Here is a 27,595-nt window from a genome sequence, read left to right on the forward strand (position 1 = left end):
CAGTGTGCCATGCTGGGTATACTCTCTTACCCTCTCCCTCCACCAAAAAAACCTTGGAGCTCAGGCACAACCATCCACATCAAAGAAACATGCACAAGTGAAAAATACACTTCTTTTTTCTTCCCAGCCTGATCACCTACAATAACTTATGTGCTACTTCTTGCAGTAAAAATACACAAATACAGAAAATTATTAGCAGCAGGTCTTGATCACTTAATCTAAGGTATTCATCATATTTTTTGAGAAAATATGAGACAAATTTTTAAAGCAATTTTAAAACTTTTTAAATCAACAAAGGAAATTATGTATGCATAAGCATGAACACAATGGTCCAGTCTAGAGGGCCTCTAAGTATTTGGAGATATTTTAAGTTTCTTCCCCCATGGCCAATGTGAGTCAGAATTGGGGAAAGGGCAAACAAGTGGAGTGGGGTGAAATAAGGTTAAAAATATATTCAAAAATCTGATGAGTTACTTTATGTGGAGTACAGTAATTGACAGGAGGCATAAGAAGTAAAAGAGGAAGAGATTTGAAGCAAACACCTGACTGGAGTCACTGACTGAGTCTGTGTTTGGTGGTGGGACTGAGCCTGGTTCCCTATTTCAAAAAGCTATATGCTCTCTGCAGTTTGTGATGATCCAGTAAAGTGCTGTTTGTGATTACAGATACAGGTATACATCAAGACATTATTAGCTTGTATGAGCAGCAAAGGAGGCACAAAAAGACACCATACCAGAAACATCTGCTGTATTGTGAGGGATTCAAGACTGTGAAACACAAGATGAGCATCTTTCTCTCTCCCTTCCCTAGATAGCTGTGGATGGTACACTAACTTAAAGAATCATATTTCTGCTGTAACTATTATGTGTATTAACCAAGCACACATAAATAAGGCAAAACACCTATGAATTACAGATTCTTCTGGGTTTTGCTACCATCTCAGTGTCAGGTCTGAACAGTAAGACTATGCACAAGCTACAAGCTTTTGCATATAAGAGTGCTAACACTTGAAAGAATCTCAAAAGTAGCAATTTTAGTGACTAAATATGTATTCAATGCAAAATTAAAACTTACTGCTGTCACATGCCTCTCCATAATACTGAACTCAGTAAAACTCAATTTAGAAAAAGAAGGTGCATACTCAAGAAATCATTATTGTGATGCCTTCAACTAACACCTATGCCCATTCGACCTTCATATTATACACAGCTGAGTGCTATATGTTCTAGAGAATAAAATAATGGTCTTCTCCAGATAAAATCCTTTTATACTCATTCCTGTCTTACACTGTCATTTACCCCCTCACTAAACTAAACTCATGGATCATGTTTCTCCTGACAGACTTCATGGCAAGGCATGCTGAGGTACAATTGTTACTTGGCAGTGTGAAATGGTACCTGGTGTTACATACACAAGACCCCTATTTCTTCAGTTGCATATAGAAAGAAGGAATTCCAAAGTCCCTCCAAAAGCAGTCTCAAAGGACAGCAAATTATGCCATATCACTGTTGCACCAAAGAGCTGTGCCTACCACAGCACTGTCAGGTCCACAAAGGCAGCAAGATGGCGTAACTAGGCATCTGTGCTCTTCATCTTTTTGTTCTTAAAAAATGGAATTTTGCCAAATTGAATGCCTGGAGGAGATGGGATGCCATTAGACAGCTTTAATTCTGAGTTGAGAAAATGTTTTCCATTGCAAAATCATATTTTCAATTGCAAAAGTTGTTATTTTTAAAACGTCCAAAAGTACTACTTTAATGTAAGAGCTAAAATCTGAATAAAATTCAGGTGATTTGAAATTTGCACCACATATTTGAGAAGTCCAGAAGATGCAATGAGTACCCATGAACATTACAAAACATTGAAGTAATATTTTTGGAATATGGGGGGATACAGGAAAATAAACATACCCTCAGGACAACTATAACTACCAACCCTTAGCTATACCTCTATGTATAATGACTGAAGAAACAAGCATCTGTACAACCATCTTTATGAGTCAGAATATGCAACTAAAACCTGCAGCATCTGTATCTCATTTAGCTTCTTAAGCTGGAGTATAGTCTTCTAGGATGTACCACAGAGAAGAGCAGGGAGGAGGATTCAAAAGTAGGAGTCCAATTTACAGTGGCTGTAGGTGACCCCCAGACAAGCTTCCCTGTGTGGCTGAAGTCACAGATAACTGAAGTCTTCAGATAACTGAAGAAGACAAGCAGAACAACCTACCCATGGTCTTCAGTTCCACTCAGTGTGCTTCAAAAAGCCTTAATTTCTTAGCTAACTCAAAGGAAACAATACTTAATTTTTAACCCCTCTTTTCAACAAATATAAGATGTCATATTTTAGGAGACAAGATTCTGTCTTTTAAATTGTAACTGCTCTTTGGGACCAGACCATGTCATCAGTGTCTCAGACATGCTGCATCACAGGGGCTAATAGGAAAATTGATGATACTAAGTTTCAACTTCTGCAGCAATGGCAATTTAAAATAAGACTTCTCCACTGCTCATTCCCAGTCTTACCCTTTCCTGCCTCAAAGCAAGCAGGACCTGTGTGTGGGCATCTACTGACAAACTCGAATCAGAAACTGATCCACTTAAAAAACCAAAACAACGAAACAACAACAACAAAAAACTCAAGACCAAAAATATTTGCATAATTTTTCCTAGACAGATTATTCCATTGAGTTTACTGCCTAGCCTTCCAAATCTTAAACCTGTATAATTGCTATTTGTATTGCTGTAAAACCATAAACTGAAAAATAGAGCTCATCTTACAACTGTTAGACAAATTTGACAGCTTTCTTCTCTCTCTGTAAAAATGCATTACATTAGGTAAAGATCACAGTACAATACTTCAAAAGATAAGCTATCCTGTCAGAAGGCAATTCACAACACTTATTCCCAGAAAAATATGTCATACAGAAATGTAGTTTGAAAGTAAAAGTATGTCTGAGCTGTATGAATTAAAAAGAAAACCAAACAGGTGAACCTGAATGTTCCTTGTCCATCAAGAGTTTGTTATTCGATCATATGCTGGCAACACAAACCATTAGCAAGGGCTACTTCTTCATTTAAGGACATTTTCATTTCTGATATAAACAGGAGGAAGAAATATGGTCCTGCTGGAAGTGTATATTTTGAATTTTAATTTCTTGCTAAAAATTCTAAAATTAATGTAGCCAACTCACTGGATCCAGAAAACAATACAACCTTTTATATATTGCATTATTTCTCATGACATTACTGAGTAATCATAATAAGATTTATTAAATTTCATACTCTGATTCAGTGTTATTTTCTTTTAAGCTACATTACACAACCACATGCATGAAAGCATAAAATGTCAATACTGCTTAGACACATCAGTGAGTATCTACACATGGAAAAACATAAATCTATGGAACAGAAGAATATCATAAGGCTAAATTTTCAGTAGTCTCTGAAGCTGAAATTCCTTTGACTTTTAATAGGATTTAGGTTCACAAGCAACTTATGCTGCAATCCTACCAATAACCTTTCAGATATGATACATCTCCAAAAATACCTTTTAGGTTAGAATCTGCCAAAGTCTCTCCTCTGGAAGGTATTTAGTATTATTCTTTCCATCTGTTACCCAACAGTTAAAAGCAAAAAGACTTTAAGAAGTGTGGTAGCCTTAGATTACTAATATAAGTTCTTCATGTGGTTTTATAAGAATCTTTTAACCCAAAACAAAGTCAAATAAAAGAAAACTAAGACACACTAAACAGTAAATATGAAATAAAGAGCTACTGTTACTACTTTATTTTACTTCCTCTCCTCATAGTTTATATAACAACAAATTTACACAGCCAAAAAAACCATTAGGAACTTCTTTTTCTGAAACCCACAATCAAACTGCAGGTATTGTACCTTACAAATTAAAATGGTACCAAAAAAAAAAAAAAGGCAAAACACATAGAGACATAACGATTACAAGTGTTCTAAAGCCAGCTTTGGCCACTTGTGTGTGCATGCATACTACTGACAAAGTAACAAAAGATTAGTGAGAAAGTAAGAACTTAACACTGGGATATAAAAATGCACAGAGATGGGGGAAATGTAGATGACAGCTGTTTTCCAAGCAGATCTTGCAGCAATGTGTGCACTATGCTAAACTACAAACTACTAGCTAAGTCTTTTTACCTCATTAGATTTGCCATTTACAGGTAAAAATCAATACACAGCTCCAGGGAAATGAAAACCTCACATTCTCACAAGTGAGGGTTACCAGGAAACTCTTCCTACCCACAGAAAAGGTGTGACTGTCCCAGGTTAGACATCAGGACCCATCATCCCATGGGGAACATGGGAACTTCAACTGAGCCTTACAAAGTACTGAGTCACTTTCAGTAAGCAGTTGTTTGGAATGAGACATTCTGACACATTTATATCTCAGTTCAGGATATATATGTATGCTGACACATACAAAACGTATGTAAATGAGGGGGTAAGCAACCTGTTCTTACAGCAAAGTCTTTGAAATTGAACTGCTTTAAGCTCAAGGAGGCTAGGGTTAGATGAGGTATTAGAAATTCTTTCAGTCAGAGGGTGGTGAGGCACTGCAACAGGCAGTGATCACAGAGAAGCTGTGATCAGCCCATCCCTGGAAGTGTTCAAGGCCAGGTTGGATGGGGCTCTAACTGTTCTAATGGAAGGTGCCTCCCCCATGGCAGGAGGGTTGGTACTGGATGACCTTTAATGCCCCTTCCAACCCAAGTCATTCTATGATTCTATGCAAAGACTGCTGGGACCACTGACACAGTATCAGTCCATGGGAGGTGCCACAGCTTTAAGTTGGACTTAGCACCACTGATCACAACTCTTTGAGCCAAATCATCCAACCAATTTTCAACTCAACTCATTCTCTACTTCTGTAATCAAGTCATGTTATGCTTCCTTTGTTTTATAGGAGATCAGTAGTATCGAGCCCCCACCTTACTGGTGTAAACGTTTATGAGCTAAGATGACAAAACAGCCTGAAACTTCATTATCTCAGACATTCTCACAGGTCCCAAACAAATACATTTCTTTAATTCATTTTGTCACACAATACTCGCATATCAATCACTGTTAGAGCAAAACTCCTATCATCACATCTCACTAGGTCAAAACAAAAATTGTGTGATGCCTTATATGAATGTAATAACAGATAAAAATAAACTAGTGGAGCCATCTGTAACAAGCTGGGTCTAAAGCAAATGGCACAGTTATAAGAAAACATAACAAAATAGCTGTATTGGATACATAAGACAAATATTTTATTACAATGCACTGTCTGTTAGCTCTTCTTGGAATAGTATGTTATCTTGAGTAAGAAACAGTCTGCTTTAGAGGGTCACTTAGGAGGGTAAGATAGTTATAACCCTTCATATAAATATGATCTTGAGTAAAATACTATGAGAAATTTTCGCTCAGTCTGCACTATTTAGACCAGTTTAGATCAAAAGAGTGGTTTTGGGGCACCTTCCCCAATGACCCCAGTTTGCTGCATGCTGGTTCAGTTCACTGAGAGCTTTCCAGTCATAGAACCTGGATGTCTCCTAAGGAAGTTGAACTACTCTGATCTACCAGTCACAAAATGCACTTCAGCCCCTAGGGGCACAAACAGCCTGAACCAACTACTGATACAAACAACTTCAAATTACACTCACGATACAAAATATCTGGTCCTCATCAGAAGATGAGGTTAAAATCTAGTCTGAAGTAACCATACAGATGTATGGAGATCAGCACTGCTTTCAGTAATTCGTTCCTTAAATGCCAAATTTAATTGTTAGTGTAAACACAGTCGTAACTGCTTCTGGCAACTGTAGTGCCACTACAGATACAAATCTGAGAAAATATGAGACACTTGGGATGCAAGAGTTGACATATTTCTTCAAATAGTTATAGAAGCAGGAAGACAGTAAAATGGGTTTGACTGGATATTAGGGTACATGGACTCTACAGAAAAAGAAGGGAGGGTGGGGAATATGCCACAAATTCCAATGATCAAACTCATGTTAGCTCATATTTAACAAAAGGGACAAAAGACTGACATCTAAAATACATAAGGGTGAACTTTCAGACTGATAAAGTGATTCACAAGACAAAGCTGTTAAGAAAAACAACTAAAGCTGATCAGAAGGAAATTTATGCTGGGAATGATGACATCTCCAGTAATCAAATGAGGGAGAATCTAGAGTCGCTCTGCAAACAAATACTTTTGGAGTAAAATATTCTAAATTCTAATAAGGAACTTGATGTGATTACTTGCAATAGCTGACATTTTGTTCTACACAGTTCAGAAGGTCATGATGTTTCTAACTCCATGAGACAAGCATGCCACGCTGGGAAGGCTTAAATGCACACAATACAACCAATTCTGTACTTGATTTTGGCAAGACAAACCATGCTAAACACGGTGATAGCTAAAAAATAGGAGGCTAACAACAAAACTAAAGATTTCCTTTTCTGCTCATTCAATCCATTATCCAAGAGCTCCTGCAGCAACAGAAGTATTACATATGGTCTCAAATAAACACAGTTTCCTAGAAAAATACTGGAGCCTACCCAAATTGAATTAATTGCAATAGTCACATTTCTTGGTCTGTCAAATTATTCTGGAAGTTCTCTCCTCTTCCTGACATTAATTTCTACAGGAATGTGCCCAGAGTTTAAGGTTCAGCTTGAAACCAGAGAAGTTATCTCCTCACATCACTTTTCTCTTTATGTCAGCATTCCACCTCTCTGAACTTGCCCTGTGAATTTACTGCTTTTTATCTTACTGCAACAGTAAGCTAAAAAGAAATACACCAGGCAAAGAATACGCCATTGGTAATTATATTGCTGTGCTTTGCTTCTCAACTACCATTCTGAGGAACCATTTGATTTGTAAGCTTAAGACAACCAAAACACTTTCTTCTCTTCAGGTTCTCCATTAGAGTAAATGTGCTCCCATGTTCTACCCTCTCCTTGCCCACTGATTTCAAAGATTTAAAAAGGCTACAGTTCAAAAGACTGTGCTTTTTTGTTGAAGTAATTAGAATATTCTCAGTGTTTTCACAGATCTCTTAAGCCTTCCTTAATCCTTCTCTTCCAATGAAGAGTGAAATTACAATTTTCCCTAAAAGGGGGTCAGTTTGTTGTATGTGCTTTGACTGCATAGTACCAAACATAATGGGTCATCACTTCTGTCAAAACAACCCCCCAGCTGTACTGAAAACAATATTCCCATGCACGCACGTACACCCCAGTCTTGAACCACAACAAGGCTAAAAACAAGAATACATTTTCTTATCACTATTTCTGAGGGAAGTTACTCTACAATGTTTTGTAAAAAGCAGCTATCATAAATCAACACTGATACACCCTGTTCCATCTCTGCAAACACTAATACAGCCTAAACTCTAACATGCATTTTTACTGTAGTCTACTTGAGGAATGACAGAAGGCTAATGTACCACAACACTAAAGGACCAATAATCTTTAATAGCTCCAAAATAAGCTACAAAGGATTACTTCCTGCATAGCCATGGGAAACAAAGACCTTAGAAAGTAATCTAGGACAATCACATAATATCAAAGGAAAGGAATGTGGAAAAGACTTTTACAGAGATAAGGTGGAGTAAGAGGAGGTCAGGAGAGCCTAAAGAGGCAGCCTGGAGTCCTGTGTAACTGGAGGCACAGCACAGGGAGAAGAGAGAAATTTCTCCACTGCCAAATTGATAAACAAGTAAGTTAACTGGGGCAAGACCATTTTTTACATATTGAAGAGAAACACCTATAATATTTCAAACAAAAGGGATTACAGAAATTAACACATGCAAGGGTAAAGGCCTGGGTAAGAATATAATGTACTCTCCATATCTACAGGTTTACCCTCATCTCCAATTAGACAAAAATATTGTATTGCAAATTAGGTTTTAAGAAAAATTATTTTCATATTTAAAATTTAATCCTAGACTTTTTAGACTATGTGACTTTCCAATACAGAATAAAAATAATCAAATCCCTATAAAAATAGTCAGTAACACATGAAGCAACACTGCATGACAGAGTACCCATTAAGGTGTTTCCAACAAGACTTCCAATGGAGTAAAGTTTAAAAGAACATACTACCTACCCTCTTTGAAACAAATCCACATTGAAGAATTTGTGGAGCTCCACGGAGAATTCTACCATAGCCTGAACTTCACTCATGTTTATGAGGATGAAGAAGTCAAAACTTGTCAGCACCTTAGTTACTGAAAACAAAGAGAAAACAAACTATTTAGAACACAAGCTGGGGATAATGCACATCTGGTCCTAAAAAGGACAACGCTTACGCACAGTTTTGCACAGCTTCCTTAAATATGCAGGCTCTGAGGTAAACAAGAATAGAGGATGTACCAAATCCTGCTCACAGTAACTTCTACCTTTCTTGCGAAGGAATCACGTGTTACCAGAGAAGCATCGCAGCACACCGTCAGCATAATACAATCCTGGCACTTACTGGTGCCTACAGACTGCAGCTCTGCTCGGGTTCTTGGCTGGAGAGGGAAAAATACTCTCTGACAAGGAGAAAAAGAGCATGGGCTGCTTCCAGCCCTTGTTGGTGCAGAACGTCCATGCAGGCAGCAGAGCCTCAACTCTGGCATGAGGACAGCAAGGGCTGAATTACACTGTAGCCAAACAGTAAAGAGAAAGTATCTGACCAGGTCATGTAAGGCTTTAGACTGAGAGATTCCAGGGGAAGGCAGGAGCTAAGGAAGGCAACATGCCTATTTTTAGCAATTTTTTTTTGTAGTAGTAAAGTGATAATTATCACTGTCATCTTCACAGTCACAGACTAGCAAGTTCCTGCTACTTTACAACTGCCTGCTGATACCTACATTTAAATCCTACAGATTTTACTAAATTCTGCTGGTTTCCTTTCAACACTAGATTAATGAAACACACTACACCTTCCACTAACACTTGTCTTCAAACTTCCCAGTTTCTGCAAGCACTGTCTGGTTTGAGGACTAAGCAAACAAAAAAAAACTTTGAGCAGGCTGTACTTCATACACATTAGTCAATTTTTCTGGCTCTGATGTAGAAGCAGTAAACATTGTCTGGAGCTTGAATGGATTATGGCTTCTTTTGTTTCTAAAATTTTCAACATGCATTTGAGTGTTTGTGATGTAGCAGGCAGTACTGAGACTGAAACAGAGCAGGTGGCAAAAAAAAGTCCTGACTGCAGCAGGTATTAGTCAACTGAAAGCAAAGTCACATTTACAGGCACAACCTCTAGCCTACCAACTAAATTGTCTTAGAATATGACTCAAGATAAGACCTCCCTTTCTGTACTCACTCTAGAGGAAGTGAGACTTCAAGCCCTGTAACACAAGTGTAGATTTTAAACTCTAAACAAGACATTAATTCTGACCTTGGTTTAACAACCAATACAGGGAATCTGAATGGACTTTACAAAAACACAGGAACAGTACATTATTGGTGTAACGGGGGGCGGGGGAAGAGGAATTTTGCTGCATTAGGACAACATGAAGAACTTGGATCAAGGGCCTTTGCCACAAGATCAAAATTACAGCATCTAGATGATGCTATTAACCCAGCTTGTCTAAAAAAATCTTGTCATCATTTGAATTTCAATCAGAGGACTTTAAGAGACTAATTGAAGGATGCCACAAGTTTTGCTACAGTTTTGTAGTGTTAGGACTGACAGTGACAGCCTTCAGGGCTTTGCAGCAATTCCCTCTTCCACTGCTCTGTCTGTAGTACTGTATAGGGATGTCCTCTGTGGTCTAAAGCTAGATACAAAATGTTCTGCACTGTAATTCTCTGGGGCTGCAATACTGCATTATCACATGGGCATCACCTACCAAAATGCAAGTGTATATTCTGCAAATGAAACCTGACCTACTACAGAGCAGAGATCCAGAGATCCTAGATCCACTGTGACCTCTGGCTGCTGGGCAACAAACTCTGTGCACTATGGATGAAACTGTCCAGTACTCAGAAGGAAGCCACTTCAAAGCACCCAAGGAAAAGCAAAAGGATCTTTATCTTTTTAAGGATGTCATGGGGCAGTCTCACCCAACTTGCATTTTGATGAAACTACATTCTCAAGAGGAAGACATGACAAGGCTCTGGTGTCCTGACACAATGAGTGGTGCTAACTCCCTGAACAGTTTGCCTTCATTAAGGGAAGATTGTTCCTGAGATTGCTGTTGGGCCTTGATCAGAGTCTCTCAAGTCCCCATCAGGAAAACCCAGAACCAGTCCAAATGAGTAAGCTCAAAGGTCCATTTTATGAATGAGTTAATTCAACAAAAAAACCCAAAACTTAAGAGAGCCACATCTTGCATGACTGCCAAAAGGACTGTCCAGTGAACTTGTGGTATTCCTACTGGGTATAGTATGGCTCTAGCTGGGGCCACTCCCTCCCTTCTTCCTCCATTGAGCTCACTTAGCATTCCTAGCCAGTTCACTAAAAATCTGCCTGGAATGCAATTATTCCCTGCAAACCAAGCACAGGGTCCAGCAACCACAGCCCTGCATGACACAAGACCATGCATTTTAATCCAGTAACATGGCTCTTACTCAACTACAAACAGCATTTGGAAAAAACAGTGTCTATGCCTTATTCCAGTACCAACTGCAAAACCAGTAAGAAATACTGTGGCACAGCTCACAGAACAGCACATCCAGCAAGCAGTGCTGTGTACTGCAGGTACCCAGCTGACCACTGAGAATAGATTTTGCTTTGTTGAGCTTCAGCGTGTTCCACGTGCACCTTAAACTGGAAGAAGGGGAACATTTACTGCCCTGGGCTGACATAAACCACATCACTACTTTTCTGCCAAAGTCTTTCATGCCAGTGCAAAGGAAAACAATTAGAACAGAACAGTTATAGTACTGTGAACTATGTAATAGAAAGTGTTATGCAGTGAATAAGTATTTTAAAGGAGAAACTCAACTTGGACAATGTCTTAAGCTTGTACAATAATCATACAAAAGCCAACCAAAAAAATTGAACTCTTGTAGAGGTATATGTTGTATAGATTCCTGTCAAACTTACAGCTGCACAACACAAACTTCATCTACAACAAAAGTCCACAACTCAATTTAATATTTAATGGGTTTACTGATGTATTTTAAAGCACATCATTAGCATTTGGAAACCAAGATATTCAACTGCATTGAGAAACAAAAGAATCCTTCACTAGGAGCTCTCTACATGAGAAATGGAGTTTAATGCAGCATATAAACCCATACCAGAAGGTCTGATAATAAATTACAATACCTTAATACATAAATGAGAAAGGGGAGTTCTAAACTTTCAGTAGCTACTTAACTTTTACAATCCAAACAGCATTTCTATATTCAAAAGTCTTCAGAGCACTGAGACTTAACATTTCCAATAGTTAAAATGTCAGTTAAAGCCACTTGATCCTAAACTGAGGCCCAAACCTTTCCTTTCCTTCATACTTCTGAGGGTTTACTTTTCTAAGTTGGAAAATCTCCTATATATCCTGGCTGGTCCATGCTGTCCCCACATCATCTCACCACTTTCTTTAGTTATACAAACTAATCTTTCCTGAGGCCACAATACAAAGTGGATCACAGGATAACATATTTTTAATGTTTGTCTGAAGGAAAAAAAGGATGTTTCTTTTGTTTCTTGTTTCTGGTTTTTTTTCCTTAATCGATCATTTTAGTGCTACTTTACAGCAGCTGCATCAGAGCACCTGAGAGTGAACTGAAAATACAGAAACCTCCTAAACCAGCTCTGTTTCCAGAAAAATGATTGTGTAACACTGCCATTAATCTAGCTATTTGCACTGGGAACTGCAAAACGACACTTTTGCAAATGAAAAAAACAAGAAATGAAACTGCAAAAAGGCGTTCAAAGAATGTCTTACCTGCACTGGTAAATACTCCATTTTAGTATGTCAATCAACCAGTCTTCCAGTTCTCTGCTGTCAAAAACATACTGCTTGAACTGAAAAACAAACAAACAAACAACAAACGTTTTACTAAGAGCAACATCTCTAGAATGTTTCAGTACTTATGTACTTTGTTCTCTTTTCCTGCATTCTAATAACAACCTTTATCATGTCCTCTCCAACAATCTCACAAGAATTGCCTACCAGCATTCTCCAGTCTGACCTTGGGTCCTGCACTGCAGTTTTCAGCTCTCCTAAAGTGTAGCAGTCTGATATGTATTTTTACAAAATAAGTAAAAGATATAACTTCTCATGAAGCCAATACTCTGGCAAAGCTGACACTGCTATGTCCAGCCAAACTGTCTTCACCACAGAATTCTAAGCTCCCAGAGGACTCTGGTACACCCCCAGCCACCCACAGCCTCCCCAGTCTTCAGAGAAACTCTCAGCTCTCCAGGAGCAACACAGCCCCAAAGAGGTAGGAGGATATTCTGGCCTGAGTCATCAAATACAGCTCAAGCCCCCACACAGCCTTACACAGCCACCAGGGAGGAGACAACTTACAAGAACAGGTCTGATGAGATTCTCCTGGCAAATTTCATGTCCCTTCTCCACAGGAGCCAAAATTCAGGGGACAAGGAGAAGACCATGAAGCCACTTTCTTAGAGCAAACACTGCAGGTAGGTCAACACCACCTAATATGCTGAAACTCTCCCTGGAGCTCCTGATAAACCACTACTTTAAACTGTTTATTAAGAAGCAGTTCATCTCTCCTGCACTCTGAAACCATTAGGGTACTTAAAAAATACAATAAAAAATTGCAAAATCTCTTTTTTATCTGATGACCTTTAGATTTCAAAGACACAGAAAAGAGAACACTTTGTTCTACCCTCTTAAAGGAACTTTGCATCTTTCTGTATGTATATTTCAGAGAAATACAAAGACAAAATCTATCACAGCTTGTGCAGGCAAGCTGTGAAACTAAACGGGTTTTGCATTAGCTTCAGAGGGAAGAAAACAGAGAAAGCAGAACACAAAAAAACATTATCTGGATTTTTTAAAAACAGATTTCACTTGTGCATGTCATGTTGGTATTACATCTTTGATACCACAAATTTTCAATGATAGTCTAGTAAAATCCTGAAGCCATAATGCCACATAAATACGGCACCAACATTTATTACATTTGTTTAACAATGCATTACAACCTGTGTCATACCAGTTCTCTTTTAAAGAGGACTGAGTTCTTTTTTTTAAAAGAGAGAGAGAGAGAAAAAAATGCAAAATTCTGAGGAACTGAATTTTTTCTAGCCTTAGATTTAGTATTTTATATTCAGTGGAAATCAAAAGTAAAACTAAAGAACCTACTAATTAAAATAGAACAAAGCATTCATTTTGCTCCAGTCTGTTTCTAGGTGTTCATTTAACATTCAAGTAGTATTTTTCTTCAAAGTTGTTGTAGAAGCCTTGTACACCACCATTCCTGAGCTTTTTTACCAGTCCTCTTCTCCTGTATGCTCAGAGATCCAGCACCTGCCAACACAAACTCAGCCACCATCTATCTCTGTGCTGATGACTCACAGGTTTGTCCCCCCCACCTGAGAACTGCCTTCAATTCCAATTTTAGCTGTTTCTTGGACACTGCCTTCAGCTGAAACTTAATGTGGTGGAAACAAAGTTCTTGACCTGACCAACAAGGCTATTCCTAATGCCTGCTTTCAGAGTGTGCACACTAGCACAATCTGACTGGAAACCTAGACACTGTTTTTCATTTAAATTTCTCTGGGTTCTCATAGACTTTGGCAAGACTATACAGAAGATGTGCCAAATTTTTCTGCATGTGATTAGAAATATGTCCCATCTATCCATACATCTAAAACTCTTCCAAGCTAATAACCTTTTATTTTAATTACTGTGAGGCTGAAAAAGCATAATTCATTGCATGTACTAGTTCAGCATGGTGCTGCAAAGAACCAGTCTGTTATTTTGATCATTTCACCTTTCTCTCTGCATTCCCTGCAGAGAGAGCCTGGACTACTGCAAGCATAATTCCCCTGTCCTTTGAAATCCTTTCAGAGCTGTGCAGCACTCAATATCACAGTGTTCTGGTTGAGACTAGAGCTTCTCAGCACTAGAAATAAACCCTGCTCCTCCATAATTCAAAAGGTGAGGGTGTAGAAAAGAAATGGTACTTGAATTTTGGATTGCATAATCATGTCGTAAAACAAGCAAACAAACAAAAAAAACCCTTATGCAGAAATATTGAGAATACCTTATTCAATTCACTATCCCAATTTTAAGAAGACAGCGTCACCACCACTAGAAAAATACATCAGAACAGACTGGTTTACATCAGGATTTCCTAATTACCTTTTTTCTAAAGCTTCACAGCTATCATAACTATGTGAAGTAAATAACTACACATATAGTTAAACAACGACCTAATTTTCATGGGCTCAGGGCAAAACTCAACTATTACAATTTTCTTCACACCCAGTTCTTTAAGACTAGACTACTTCCCAGCCAACCATAAGGTTTGATTCTAACAAAGCTAATGCAAGATACCTATGACATTTTAATGGGCTAGATAAACAACCAAATTAATCAGGCATTAAAATTCAAGTTTTCATACTTTTTGCTTTAAATTTAGCACCAATATCTCATCCTTTATGCAGCACACTGATAAAAACAACATAGTCACTACTTTGAGCTGACAACTTGATTATTCCCACTGAGCACAGAAGTCATTAAGATGTTGCATTTATTTCTTTTCTTCTCCCCTATTAATAGATCATACATGTGATACAATAATTCATCTTGAACACTTATTAGGCTTATTCCTTTCTATCCTAGCATTGGTCTTTGTCTGTTTGACAAATGACATGTTATTTCTAAGCTTCCTCATTAAAAACTTTAACAAGAAAAGTTCTGTGGGAGCACAGTTAAAAGCTCTCTTTCTTATTGATGTGTTCTCCCTCCACCACAAAAACCCCTTCTGCAAAACAGACCCCATGCTTACAGATGTCAGTATTTTTCCTCCCAGTATGGACACTAACTTCAGCCAACCATTTATGCTAAACAAAAACTGCATCATCTCTGAGATCCCTTCTCCTCTTTCTCATTAAAATGAATTGAGCAATGGTTTCAACAGTAATTTGCACAGAAAAATGGAAACAGAACATGAACAAACCAAACTGAATGCTTTATTTGCCTTTTACAAAGACCTCCCATAAAAATAAACCCCACATTTTAAAAATTATTAAAGGGGTATGAAATAACTTGCACAAATGTGACTGCTTTTGAGTCAGAAACAACTAGAATGGAGCGTTTTGATGATAACCAGTAGCAGTTCAGGATATGTGCTACTACATTATGCCAGCCACCTTGTACCACTTTGATCCCACACATTGGCTGAGTGAGAAAAATGAACTTCCACATACTCATGCCAAGAACCATGGAGAGTGGACCATGAAAATCAGCAGTAAAGCTGAGCTACCTCAACAACAGCGATGAAAATAAATACCTCTGACTATAGCAGCAGTAATGTAGTTATGTAGTTCTGCAAATGTAGAAATAAGTCTGTAAATTAAATACTTGCTTTCCTTATCATTTTCCATTAATGAACTCACAATCGATCTTTTCCTAACCTATTCAAAGGAGCATTATAAGGAAAAACCAAAATGAAGTGCTTATACTAAACAATCAACCAAAGTCTTTTGGAACTTTACATAAAAATCATATAAGGATTTTACAGTAAATGGGAAAAAACCCCAATAAATTGCAGACTGTAGTATTTTGGCTCTAAAAAAACCCAAATTGCATAGCCTAATACATTCACCATCTTATAAACAACTGAATTTATGAAGGATGTATCAGATAAGAATTAATAAAGTAGGAGAGGGAAGCTTACTAAAATAATTTGATTCCGTCCAGTGGAATAGGTTCTTCACAATACCTTAAGGGTCTATCTAAGTGTACTTAAAACTCACTTCATTTTCCTACTTACACAAAGGAAGAAAGCTCTCTCTCTTTGAATTCATGTCCCAACAATGTCATTAAATAAAAAATAGCTTTCATATGGATGAATTTGGCATTAAAATGTCTCCAATGACTGTTAATGTCATTACTCTGCCATATTTTATGAATCAAAAGTCTCCAAAAGAAAGCTGCAACTTCTCTCCCACCACAAGTAAACTTGTTTTCAAAAAAATAAACCCTTGGTTTCAAGAGAAATGAAAAATACATCTAACGCCATACGATCAAAAATTATTTTAATAGGTAATAATTCTGTATTATTGTCATCTGTAAATAAAACAGCACAATTTACAGAGTTGAGTCATTGCTCCAATACCTGCTCTGAGGTCATTCTTTGACAAGACAGTAAATCCAGTTTAGATTTGACAGGTTGATTTTGTATTGGAAGGCTTTATGCCAAATAGTTACTGTATTTCCTCCCACAGTAGGCATTAAGTTAGCACAAATGATATATTGCATACTCTTATTAACTTAAGAAATGTGATAGCTTGGCTGCCTGATCGAAGCTACATTAGGGGATAATCTGACAGTAAATCTGATCCAGGATCAGTGGTCACAAAACCACTTCCTTGGTAGTTCCTACAGTAATAGCATTGGTGGTGATAAGGCTGGATCAGCCAACAAAGAAAAACAGTGACTCTGACAGGGCATTCTTACAAATATCATTTCTTTCAGAAATACACAGGAGTACTGTATCGAAAGCTATTTTATTTTTCAACACCTAATGTTAATAACCCAATATAAAGGCAGCTGATTTGGGGATATCTACTACATCTTTAAAAACATAATCCTGACTTCACTTTTTTCACAGAATCACAAAATCATTAAAGTTGGAGAAGACTTCTAAAATCATCAAGTTCAACCTTTAACCAAACACTGCTATCTCTACCACAAGACCATGTCCTCAAGTGCCAACTCCACACTTCTTTAAACACATTTAGGGATGGTGATCTCACCACTGTCTTAAGGCACTCCTTTACAGTGTTTGACAACTTTTTCAGTGAAGAAGTTTTCCTATCTAAACTTTCCCTGACACAATTTAAAGCCATTTTCTCTCATTCTATCACTTATTACTCGGGAAAAGAGACCAACGCCCATCTTGCTACACCCTCCAGGTAGTTGTAGGGAGTGATAAGGTCTTCCCTGAGCCTCCTTTTCTCCAGGATAAACACCCCCAGCTCCCCACAGGACTTGTGCTCCAGACCCTTCACCAGCGCTGCTGCCCTCCTCTGGACTCGCTCCAGCATCTCAATGTTTGCCTTGTAGTGAGGGGCCCAGAACTGGGCACGGGATTCCAGATGCAGCCTCACCAGTGCTGAGTACAGAGGGACAATCACTTCCCTGGTCCTGCTGGCCACACCATTGCTGATTTCCCTGGGGTTTGGTTTCCAGTTTCCTACCGTTTTAACAAACAAATTGAGGTAAGCATTATAACACATAAATTTAGGTTAAAAGTTTAACTCTTTGATCTTCAGTGCAAAAAAACGCCCCTAAAAACTGGAAACATAAAACACTTATTTTTAACATCTTATAGATGTTTTTAACATCTTATAACATCTACCCATAGTTTTTATTCAATACTCACCTGAAAAAAGTAATATATTCTTGTTTTGTTCTTCCTTTGTTAATGATTTTCTGACACTGAAGTGTGTCAGACCCTCTCTTCAATTGACCCCTCTTCTAAGACTCTGTCTGTAACCATTCTGCTACACAAAACATGCACTAATTTTACAGTCAAATCCATATTATTCTAGTACAAAGTGCAATTTAGTTCTGGTAGAATGATACATGTGCAAAGTTGAAGGACAATTTAGCAGACTGCCACTGCAAGCCATGACCTAATGAGGTCATAAGAAGTATTTCAGAACGTGCATTAAAGCTTTTCAAAAACATATTGTAGCAAACAAACACCCACATGTCAATTTGGCCCAAGGCTTTAAGCTCTCTTGATGCTCACTTATCTTCATACTGACCAGATGAGGAAGAAATACTTTTCTCTGCAACCTCAGGTGGCACCTCCAGCAGCTTGAATTGTGCACTTCCAAATCAAAGAGCACCAAGCTGAAACATATCTAAACTAATAAATTCACTTAGTTATTACCCAAACCAGCCAAGCACAAGATTTTAATGCTCTGTCCTTAATGTTCCACACTCTTTTTTTCTGCCACTGAAGCCTGGAGCAAAACAGATCTGACCTAACAGAAAACAAACAAACAAACAAATACACCACCCAAGCAAACAAACAAAACCAACAAAAATCAAACAAAAACCCCACAAACAAATAAAACCAACCAACCCACACTTCCCACTCCCAAGAAAAAAAATGCAATAAAATTTAATCATTTTCTACTTTTTTCACTGTTTAGAAGAGAAGGGACTAAACACAATATGCAGAGTACTGTGTGTGCTTTTTTATTGAGAAAAGCTCAGGCAAAAAAAATCTTTAAAGAAACAAGTGTCAAGTAAAGATAACACTGATCAGCACTGGTGGACAGCTGAGATGGTAGCTTGAACAAACTGAGCAGATCTTAACATGCACACTATAAGAAGATTGGATGCCAGTAAGCACCCTGAGAAAACAGCACATTATATATCAGTAGCAAAGTCTTTAATTTAAATCCTTTTACAGTTAAATCCTTTGCTACCCTTGCAGACTTGCTTGCACCCACGCCACAAACAGCCATCTCTGCAATTGTGCTAGCAGTTGTGGGAGGCAAAAAGCCCCACAGCACCAAACCAAACCTTTACAGATATTTTGAAGGTTACTTTGTAAGATACTGGGGGTTATGGGGGGCAGTTGGTTAGCTTTTTTCATTTTTAATTTAAACAGCAACATTTCACTAATTTAAATACAGCATGATTCCACAAACAGCTGCACTGATCTATCTCAGAGTATGCCTATATTAACATCTAACCCTGAAGAAGTGAGTGAGGGCATAGCAAGAATTTACGCCAACTTTGTTCAGGAAACTACACTGAGTCTTCTACACTAGAAACAGCTTCAGAAGTTTCTGCCTCAGGTGCTCATTCACATCTTCACAGCATCAATACAATCGCCCCCTCAACACTGCCAACACAGTGCTCGTGGGACAGCACTTTACAATTAATTAGTTACCATTTTAGAATAATCTATTTTTGCAGGGCTTGATCAGATCACTTCCTTATCCGGTTTCAAAGCACAGCTCCACAAATAGCAGTGCCATGGAGCACGGGGAAGGGAAGTGCGCAGCAGCACAGCACAGCACAGCACAGCACAGCGCTTCCCTGGCCAGTTGTCCCTCAGCCTCCATAAGCCACAGCCTTGGCACAGCAAAGCAAAGGGGTCTCAGTAGCAGGGTGAAAGAAACTGCCCCTTCTCACAGCCATTCCTGAGGTGGTATTTTTACCCTTCATTCCTTTCTTTGATTCACCTCAAAAGCTGGACAGTAACGCCCTATCCCTGCCCCACTTCTTCCATGGGTGGACACAACCCCAGAGCCCAAGCAGCAGCTCAGTCTCACCTCCCCCTGCCCCACAGGACAAGTTCTGCTCTCTGCTCACAGGCCTGGTTTCCCAGGGAGGCAACATCTCACCTAGGAACCCTCCTTGGCACCCCAGGCCATCTCCTTCCAGAAGGAGGCACTGAAGGATGGAAAGCTGAGCAGCTTCCAGCAGTTTTGTCCCAAAAGGTCCAAAAACATGCTCTGCCTGCAGAGAAACCAGCCAACACATCTGGTGTCTGGAGACAGGCACCATTTTTGCTGAAGAAGGGCTCTTCTGCTCCCTGTCATGGAGGAAGAGAGCGACAGGGCTGCCCCAGTCAGCACAGCCTGCTCCATCTGAGCTCCAAAGGCTGCAACCCTTCCTCAGAGCGCTGGCATTGCTCCTCCCCCACTGCACTGCCAGAATATCTTACTAAAGAGTCCCCATGAAACAGGCAAGTAGAGCAGCATTAACAAATTCAGTTTCAAGATCTGCTTTTGTTTATGTTGTAGCTTGAAGGCTTCATGCGCTCTTACCTCGGCTCCCCACATGGCATTTCACTAACAGAACAATGCTGACGTGTTATAAGTTGCTAAAAACACTGACACAAACCTAAAATGGCAAGACTCTGTTTCCAAAATAGCACATTGGAAACAAAACAAATCTAATTATCACCTTTAGCAACTTCAATGGGTAGACTTGCAGGGTTACATCAAAACAAATCAGAAAACTGTTTTCTGAATTAGCTTGAACCATCACCAATGCTACTTAAACAATTTTTGACAGTGTTTTGTATGGAACAATTTTTGTTCACTCCTTTTCTGCTACAATTTACTTGTCATGTTTAGTTAGAAATTCTTGTACTAACGTTTTGTAATCATTAAATCCCTCACATGCTGCTTTCAAATTTGCTACAACTAGAACAAGTACCACCCCTTAAACACAGCACAAATATTCAGGGAAAAAAAGGCCCAACAACTAGGAACAAAATCATCAGAGGCTTTCCCTACCCTGCTGATAGCACGGCTAGTTGGTTTTCAAAAGGTTATTGTTCCTTCCTCTCCTACCTGAGAAGAGCAAAGTGACTGGCAATGAAAATTCATCATTCTAGCTAAACTCATCAGCTGTTACACATTTCCATCAAAAGGCAGGTAACATCTGTTAGAGCTTCGAGTCACAGACTCAAATTCAGCTCAAATACTAGTAGCATTAGCTAGCACTCAAACCAATTTCACAGATACACAATGCACCTTCCACAGGTTGTCTCTTAAGGACATGCAAAATAAAATTAATAACAGGTAACCTTCTGCCCCAGCAACAAGGGCCTTCATAAGAAAAAGAAGCCCAGCATGAAAGAATGGCCACAAATGTGGAGATCTAGGTCCTGACTTCCACATTCAGATCTAATATTGACCTCACTCATTAAAAGATTTTTTTCCTCTAAGCTGTTTTACATGTAAAGCAGTAAAATATGTCTTCTACTATCTATGGTTTCTTGTTTCAGTACTTCAAATATCTTCAATACCTTGGCATGTTTCAATCTGGAATTTTTCACTGCAGTCAGGGACTGAAGGTCAGAGGTGCCAGAAAACATCAGCTCTTGAATCATCTGATAGCTATAACCTCAGAATTTACCCAGAAAATCTTTTAAAAACATATATATGCATTTATAGAAAGCTAGATGGGCCACATATAAATAGACAGAAAAGCAAGTATAATTAAGTTTAAAAGCTTATATGCAACTACTAAAACTCAGGAGCATTAATTACATTGTTTAGACTGATTTTTTACATGGAAATACACAATCATTATGCAGAAAAATAATCAAGTGATAACAGAATTGGCAGCCTGGGGAGAAAGTACAGCTTCTTCTACAGAAGCACAAATACAACAACATTTTCCTTGTAAATTTCAATAGAAAGAAGACAGAAAATGTACTGCAGGCCATTCTAACATGAAAACTGAAAGGGAAACCTTTCTTATTAACTTTAGAAAAATCAGGGGGAATTCAGTTTATTTTATAGCTAGAAAGCACAAGAAAGCATTATCTCTCAACATCCTTTATGCAACAGGTAATGAGTGACCTATGGCATTGTCAGTAACATGGATTAATTCATGAGGTCACAGCACGTGAACAGGTTGTGATTATAGTAAGCAGACTTGCATCTGGAGAACAAGTCAGTTTGTTATTTCAAAATGTCAGAGGTCAAGTGTAAATCCTCCTGCAAAATTAACTGCTGAATGCTATAGATTTCTTCTTAATTTGGAGGTATGGTGTGTACAGGTTTGTGATTTATTTCACAAATGAGATTCAGCAAACCATATGCACACATATGTACAAATATATATGTATAATTCTATAGTTTTAGAGCTAACAAATTTATAACTTTTCACTAGAAAGCTAAATACAGCAAAATCTGTATGCTTTCCTTTCTTTCTGATACAAGACTTGTAATTCTTAAATGTAGGCATGTTTTATTTAGTTTTAGTAAGAAATACTGGTGAAACTTTTTATCTTGTTTCCAACAAAATTGCTTGCACAATATAAAGTTCAAAATTCTTCGCATCAAAAATGTTCCAATTTCAAAACCTCTACAGAAAATCCATTATAAAAAAAGCACTGAAACGATCTAATAAAAAACAGAATTGATGCAATTTCAATTTGCATTAGCATTTTCAACTCCTGTTCCACTTGTAAGTTGAGCTCTGTGAGATTTGATTCTGTTTCCTATTTCTCTGTCTGTTCTTTCCAAGAACAATGCTGTCACAAATTTCCTGCTAGAAGTAAACACAATTTGCTCACCTGACTTCTTCCTGACCCAAAACTATGGCAAACTTATTTCCTCCCTTTCAGATTTTTTTCTTGTATACTCTTTGTTGCATACTCTTGTTACCACAAAAGTTCCACACATTGTTCTTCGAGGAAGACGGTTTGTACAACAGACTTTTACAAATATCAGCAACACATTACTAAATACCAACTGCTTTTGCTATAAACAAAAGCATAAATATTTAATTATGTTCCTACTTCTACAGTAACTTATTTTTCTACACACAATACTTAATGACATGTATCCAACAAATTAATGTGTTCAAAAGGTGCTTAGCAAAATGCTAGAGAAGGCCAAAATCACCAGATGTGTAGCAAACATAAAATCACCTGTCTTGCAAAGGAGAAAACACATGGCACATTAATATTAACAGAATGTAAGGACATACTTTACTGCTTTGCCTAGCTGGGGCAGAAAAACATAAAACTAGCATTTTTTCAGAAGCATTGTATAATTGTAACAAGCTCAAAGGGACCAAAAATGTGACTTTTGAGTGGATTTCACCAATCTCTCGTTCCTGTTTTAAAGCAGCAGGATTGTGACTTACAGAACCATAGAATGCAATCATCAAAGTTGGAAGAGATCTTTAAAGATCATCAAGTCCAAATGGCAACCCAGCACTACCATTGTAACCACTGAACTGCACCACCAGGATATAGGAACTTATAAAAGTTTTGAAGATTGCAAAATAAACAAACTTTTAATTAACAACAAAAAAAAAAAAAAAAAAAAAAATCACACCTTCCATGCTTGTTCATTAGGAGGAATACTGAATGCAAAATTAAATAATTAATAATTCAAGAAACTCTGAGCTATGGTCTTAGCTAACCAAAATAAATTCATGTGCTGGTACTTGACACAGTAGTACTCATTTAGGCTACGGGTTCTCTGAGCAACAGCCTGTCAGAGGTAACTGACATACAAAAACAGGCTGTCAAAACAAATATCCATCAGGGACAAAGGCTAGTCAACACCCAGGTGCCACTCATCTTTCCTGTCATGAAAACAAAGCACTAGTGAGACTGTATTTTTCCAAACAGAGAAAAAGGGGAAGAGGAAAACCCACACAATAAAACTGCAACTCTTCCACCCTGGCTAGCAAGAGAGTATATTCTGCCAAGACTGTCCTATAGTGTGTAGGGACTGGGAGATGAAAAAGAACAAAAAAGACTTCAAGACAGAAAACACAAAGTACAAGATGAAACAGTTACCAAGCAAGGATGAGTAACATCAGTCTTTATCACAATAACAACTTCAAACACTGAAACAAGGTCAACAGTAACAAGAATTCACAACCCTTGATTGTTGATTCTCACACTGAGGTCCATCTTTGGTACTGAGTTAACTTTCAAATTTATTTGGGACAGCAACCGGTCCAAGAGAGAGTCACAGGCACCAGTACTCTCAGCATTACATTAATAAACATTTGGGTACCTGCCTCCTAGGCTGGTGCAGGCAACCAGGTTCTCTTCAAGGAAAAAACAGTGCAAGAGTCAGAGTTCATAAAGGGCTCCCAAACCTTTACCTGCAGTAGTTCAAAACCTTGCCACTCAAAGTAATCTGCCTCGTTCCTCTGCCAGGATTTGCTTTCCTGTGCACCTCCCCAGGCAGACAGATGGCTATGGCATTCATATCCCCTTCTAATCACTTCCAGCAAGAGAGCACCAAAACGCCAGATTGTAACCTGGTGAGAACGAGATCCTGATAGAAACATCCTGTCAAAGAGTGCTTATCATATCTCAAAACCACAACCAAGTCCACTAGAACTTGACAGTGTCTTTCTCAGCAGATAACTGACTAGCAAAGTCAACAAGGAATGTCAGAGTGAGCAACGGATCTCAGTTTTCACATCTCCCCCTGCTTAGGAACTGAATTCATTAATTCTATATTTGTGAGAAAAAAGCACCAGAGACAGTCCTGGAACTGAGCTTTGAACCTCATGGGCTGCCAAGGGAAACGCTAAAACCACAAGACTGCAGTGTCAGGTAACAGCATCACATCATCACTGGGGCTTCAGAAGAGATGCAAGGGCTTAGCTCTTCTGAAATCTGAACAGAGCCCAATGTGTTATTTTTGAGGTTTTGCTTAGCTCAAAACAAAAGTAAATTCTATCGCACTGGATCAAATTGAATCAACAACTGTGTTGGTTTGTCTGGCACATTTTCAAAATCACAGTTTTGAAGACAGAATTTGGTTGCTGTGTGCACTTTACTATTACTGATTACTATTCATGCCAAACCTTATACAGGCCAGTCAAATTGACCATAATTTGAATTGAAGGTAACAAATCAGTTTTATTAATAAAGGGCTAATTTAAGTCCAAAACCAGTATTTTCACATATCAGTCAACTCTCAACAGTAGTGTAGGATTGTATTTCACACAAGGGATATTTAAACCACTCCAAAGAATGAGTTCAAATTTGTATTGTCTGACTTTATCAATTGCCAAAGGAAAGCTTAAGAATTGACTTATGCCACTTACAGGGGGGAAAAAGAAAACAATTGGTCCACCCAAGGAAAATGCAGACTAAGATTTATAGCTGTGCTCTGACATACCAAATGCAGGTACTCAGACTGTCACTACTGGTACAGTCATATGGAAGAAACAGAACAAGATCACAACTCTGTCTTTCACTCATTTAAAGTACTTGCAAAGATACAGCCAGAGCCCAGATTATTGTCCACTTCCTACAAAACAATTCAGTTCTAATGAACTGTTGAACAGAACCTATGCTGGAGTACCTAATTTGTTCCTCCACAAATCCAGAATTCTCTCGTTGTAAAAAAGCCGTAATGTTCCAGCAAACCAGAGATTTATTGAACTGGGTTTGGGCTGTGCTATTTATCCCTCAGCAAGGGCCAAGCAATTTTATCTTCACAGTCAAACTGCTAAGTTGGAGTTATTTAATGGATGAAAATGTAATGCCTTCCCTTCCAGAGTAATACAGATTCTGCAGCATCTGCTACTTGCTATCAGGCAAGTAAACCAAAAGGTGGTGCATGTGGAATTTACCTCAGGCTTTGCCTATTTATAAGACATTAAGCAAGTTGAAAGAACCACTTAAAAAAAAAAGTAAAACCCAGTAAAACAAAATAGGCATTTATGTCCACTCTACTTGATAAAACGTAAGATCTCAAATAGTAGCTTATTTATGTTTCAGTCAGCAAAATTCTCTGTAACCAGGAGAAAGGGGAAGTGGGTTTAAACACATCAGCACAAATATCTCCTTGGGTATAGTATCAACATCATTGTAAATCCCCCAATTACAATTTTTGAAAAATCTGTTACACTACGCAACGTCTCTTCCAAGCAGTATATTTGCAATGCATAGTTATCAAATAAAGCTTTCAAATTGGTTCTGTTCGAATTTTTGCTTGAAATAATACAAGAAACGAACACTATTTCCACCAGAGCGCTTACTGATCATGCAAATCCTGCCGAGCGCGCCCCGAGGTTAACTGGGCGCTGCCGAGATCCCAGGGTCGGCAGCGGGGCTGAGGAGCATCTGCGGAAGGCAGGGCAGCCCTGCCCCGCTCCGCCGGCGCTCCGAGGGGCACGGGCTGTTCCCGCTCGCACCGGGAGGCGGGAGCCGCCAGTGCCGCCCTCCGCGCACCAGGAAATAGCTGGGAGCTATTCCTAACGCTCGGCCAGCAACTTTCCACACTGCACGCAGAAACCAACATTTAAAATAAATAAATAAATAAGAAAAAAATTAACGCCCCCTCCTCGCCCCCTCGACTCTGTTTCAAACCCTGTGAGGGTCCCGTATGTCTCAGGAAAGGAAGGAGGGGAAAAGCACCATTGCCTCCAGCAGCTCCTAGTACCACGGCCGGCCCTCGGACACTTCGCGGCGGGGACGAGCGAGACATTATTTCTGACCTATTTTCGGCGCCGCCTCGGAGCGATAAACAATCAACAGCGGCGGCGAAACGCTGCCTGGGCAGAAACTTCTCCGGCCACGAGCCGCTCCCGAGGGCCGCGAGCCGTCCCCGACCGGGGGCTCGGAAAGAGTCCCCAGCCCGCGGCGGAGGCGGCCGAGCCCCCGCCCCACCTCGCCGCCCACCCGGTCGGGCTGCGGAAAGGCTCCCCGAGTTTTCCTGCCGGGGAGCGGGGGGTCAGACCGACACAAACAAGTCCTCCGCCCGTCATGCCCGCGGCCCCAGAGACAGGCCGGCCACGGAGGGGTGCCCGCCTGCCCTACCCCTCCGGGAGGGGACGGACACGGTCCCGCCGCTCTGCCCGACCACCCTGCACCCCCTCGCCGCTCCCCGGCACCGACCTGGGACACAAAGGAGAGGCCGCCGCTGCCCGCCGATCGCCCGTGCTTCCCGCGGAGTCCAGGCCGCGGCAGCACCGGGATGGCGTAGCGCAGGCATCCGACGCCAGCGCTTGCTGCTCCCGCGACGGCCCGTGCCGCCGGCGCCCGCTCTGCGCTGGGCGGGGAGGGAGGGGGGGGCGCTGGGAGCCGGCCGAGCGCCGCTTCCTGCTGCCCGGCGCCGAGGGGCGGCGGGTGCCGGAGCCGCCGCCGGGAGGGCTGCGCCGGCGGCTAAGCAGAGGCCGGTGGTAGCGGCCGCATCCTCGGCTCCCGCGCCGGGATTTCCGCGCCTCCTCGCTCCGGCTCCGAGGAGTCTCCCGTGCGGCTCCCGCGGCGGCCGCTGCTGGCGGCGGGAGCCCCCGCTGTCCCCGCGATGCGCCCGGCTGGCGCTCGTGCTCCCCCTGCCGCCGGGCCGGGCCGGGCCGGGCCGCGGCTCGGGCCCCTCCCGCGGCTCCGCGGGGTCGGTTGGGGCGGCCCCCAAGGGCCGGGAGAGCCCCGGGGCGGGAGGGACGCGACCCGCGCAGGGCTCAGCCCTCGCTGCTTTCCCCCCGCGGCCCGCTCCAGAGAGCCCTTCGCGGCGCACGCTGTGGCGGGAGAGGCCTGCCCTGTGCCCTCTGCCGCCAGCGCTGCCTTCCCCGTGCCCGCTGTCCCGGCCTGGGCACGGAGCAGAGAGCGGCCCCCGGGGAAAGGGCTCCTCGGGTGGTGGGGGGCAGCGGCGGGGCGGGCCGGGCTGTGGGGCACCTGCCAGCCGGTGCAGGACTGGAGGTAATGAGCCTTTATTGAGAAAAAGTTCTCGTTTCTATAGTAAGCCTTTTTATCAGTACGTGATACCAAAATAGCAGTAAATCGGCTGTAAACGGCACTAATAAAACTGGTAGTCTTTAACGTTGAGGAGGAGGGATGCTGGGTACTACTATCTCGTTAACAAGTGCGACATGTAGCTTGAAAATTAGTTTGTTCAGAGAACTACTGCAAACAGAATGATTGTTTGTCTGAAGAAAAATCCTATTCTTCTTCCC

General features: G+C 40.4%; 1 protein-coding gene across 2 annotated transcripts in view; it reads right to left on the bottom strand.

The window, feature by feature from the left end:
• FAM135A (family with sequence similarity 135 member A) overlaps positions 1 to 26,939 on the bottom strand; it is a 79,544-nt gene extending 52,605 nt beyond the window's left edge. Inside the window, exons 1-3 of one of the 2 annotated variants that reach the window (XM_036379563.2) lie at positions 26,541 to 26,939; positions 11,909 to 11,988; positions 8,128 to 8,248 (exon numbers count right to left, since the gene is read on the bottom strand). In XM_036379563.2, the coding sequence (XP_036235456.1) occupies positions 8,128 to 8,204 (77 nt within the window). In that variant the 5' untranslated portion in view covers positions 8,205 to 8,248; positions 11,909 to 11,988; positions 26,541 to 26,939. The remainder of the gene's footprint in view (positions 1 to 8,127; positions 8,249 to 11,908; positions 11,989 to 26,540) is intronic. The other variant, XM_036379564.2, reaches the window with a different exon arrangement.
• Positions 26,940 to 27,595: the final 656 nt, after the last annotated feature.

The sequence above is a fragment of the Molothrus ater genome, chromosome 3, assembly GCF_012460135.2.
Source record: "Molothrus ater isolate BHLD 08-10-18 breed brown headed cowbird chromosome 3, BPBGC_Mater_1.1, whole genome shotgun sequence".
NCBI classification, from domain to species: domain Eukaryota; kingdom Metazoa; phylum Chordata; class Aves; order Passeriformes; family Icteridae; genus Molothrus; species Molothrus ater.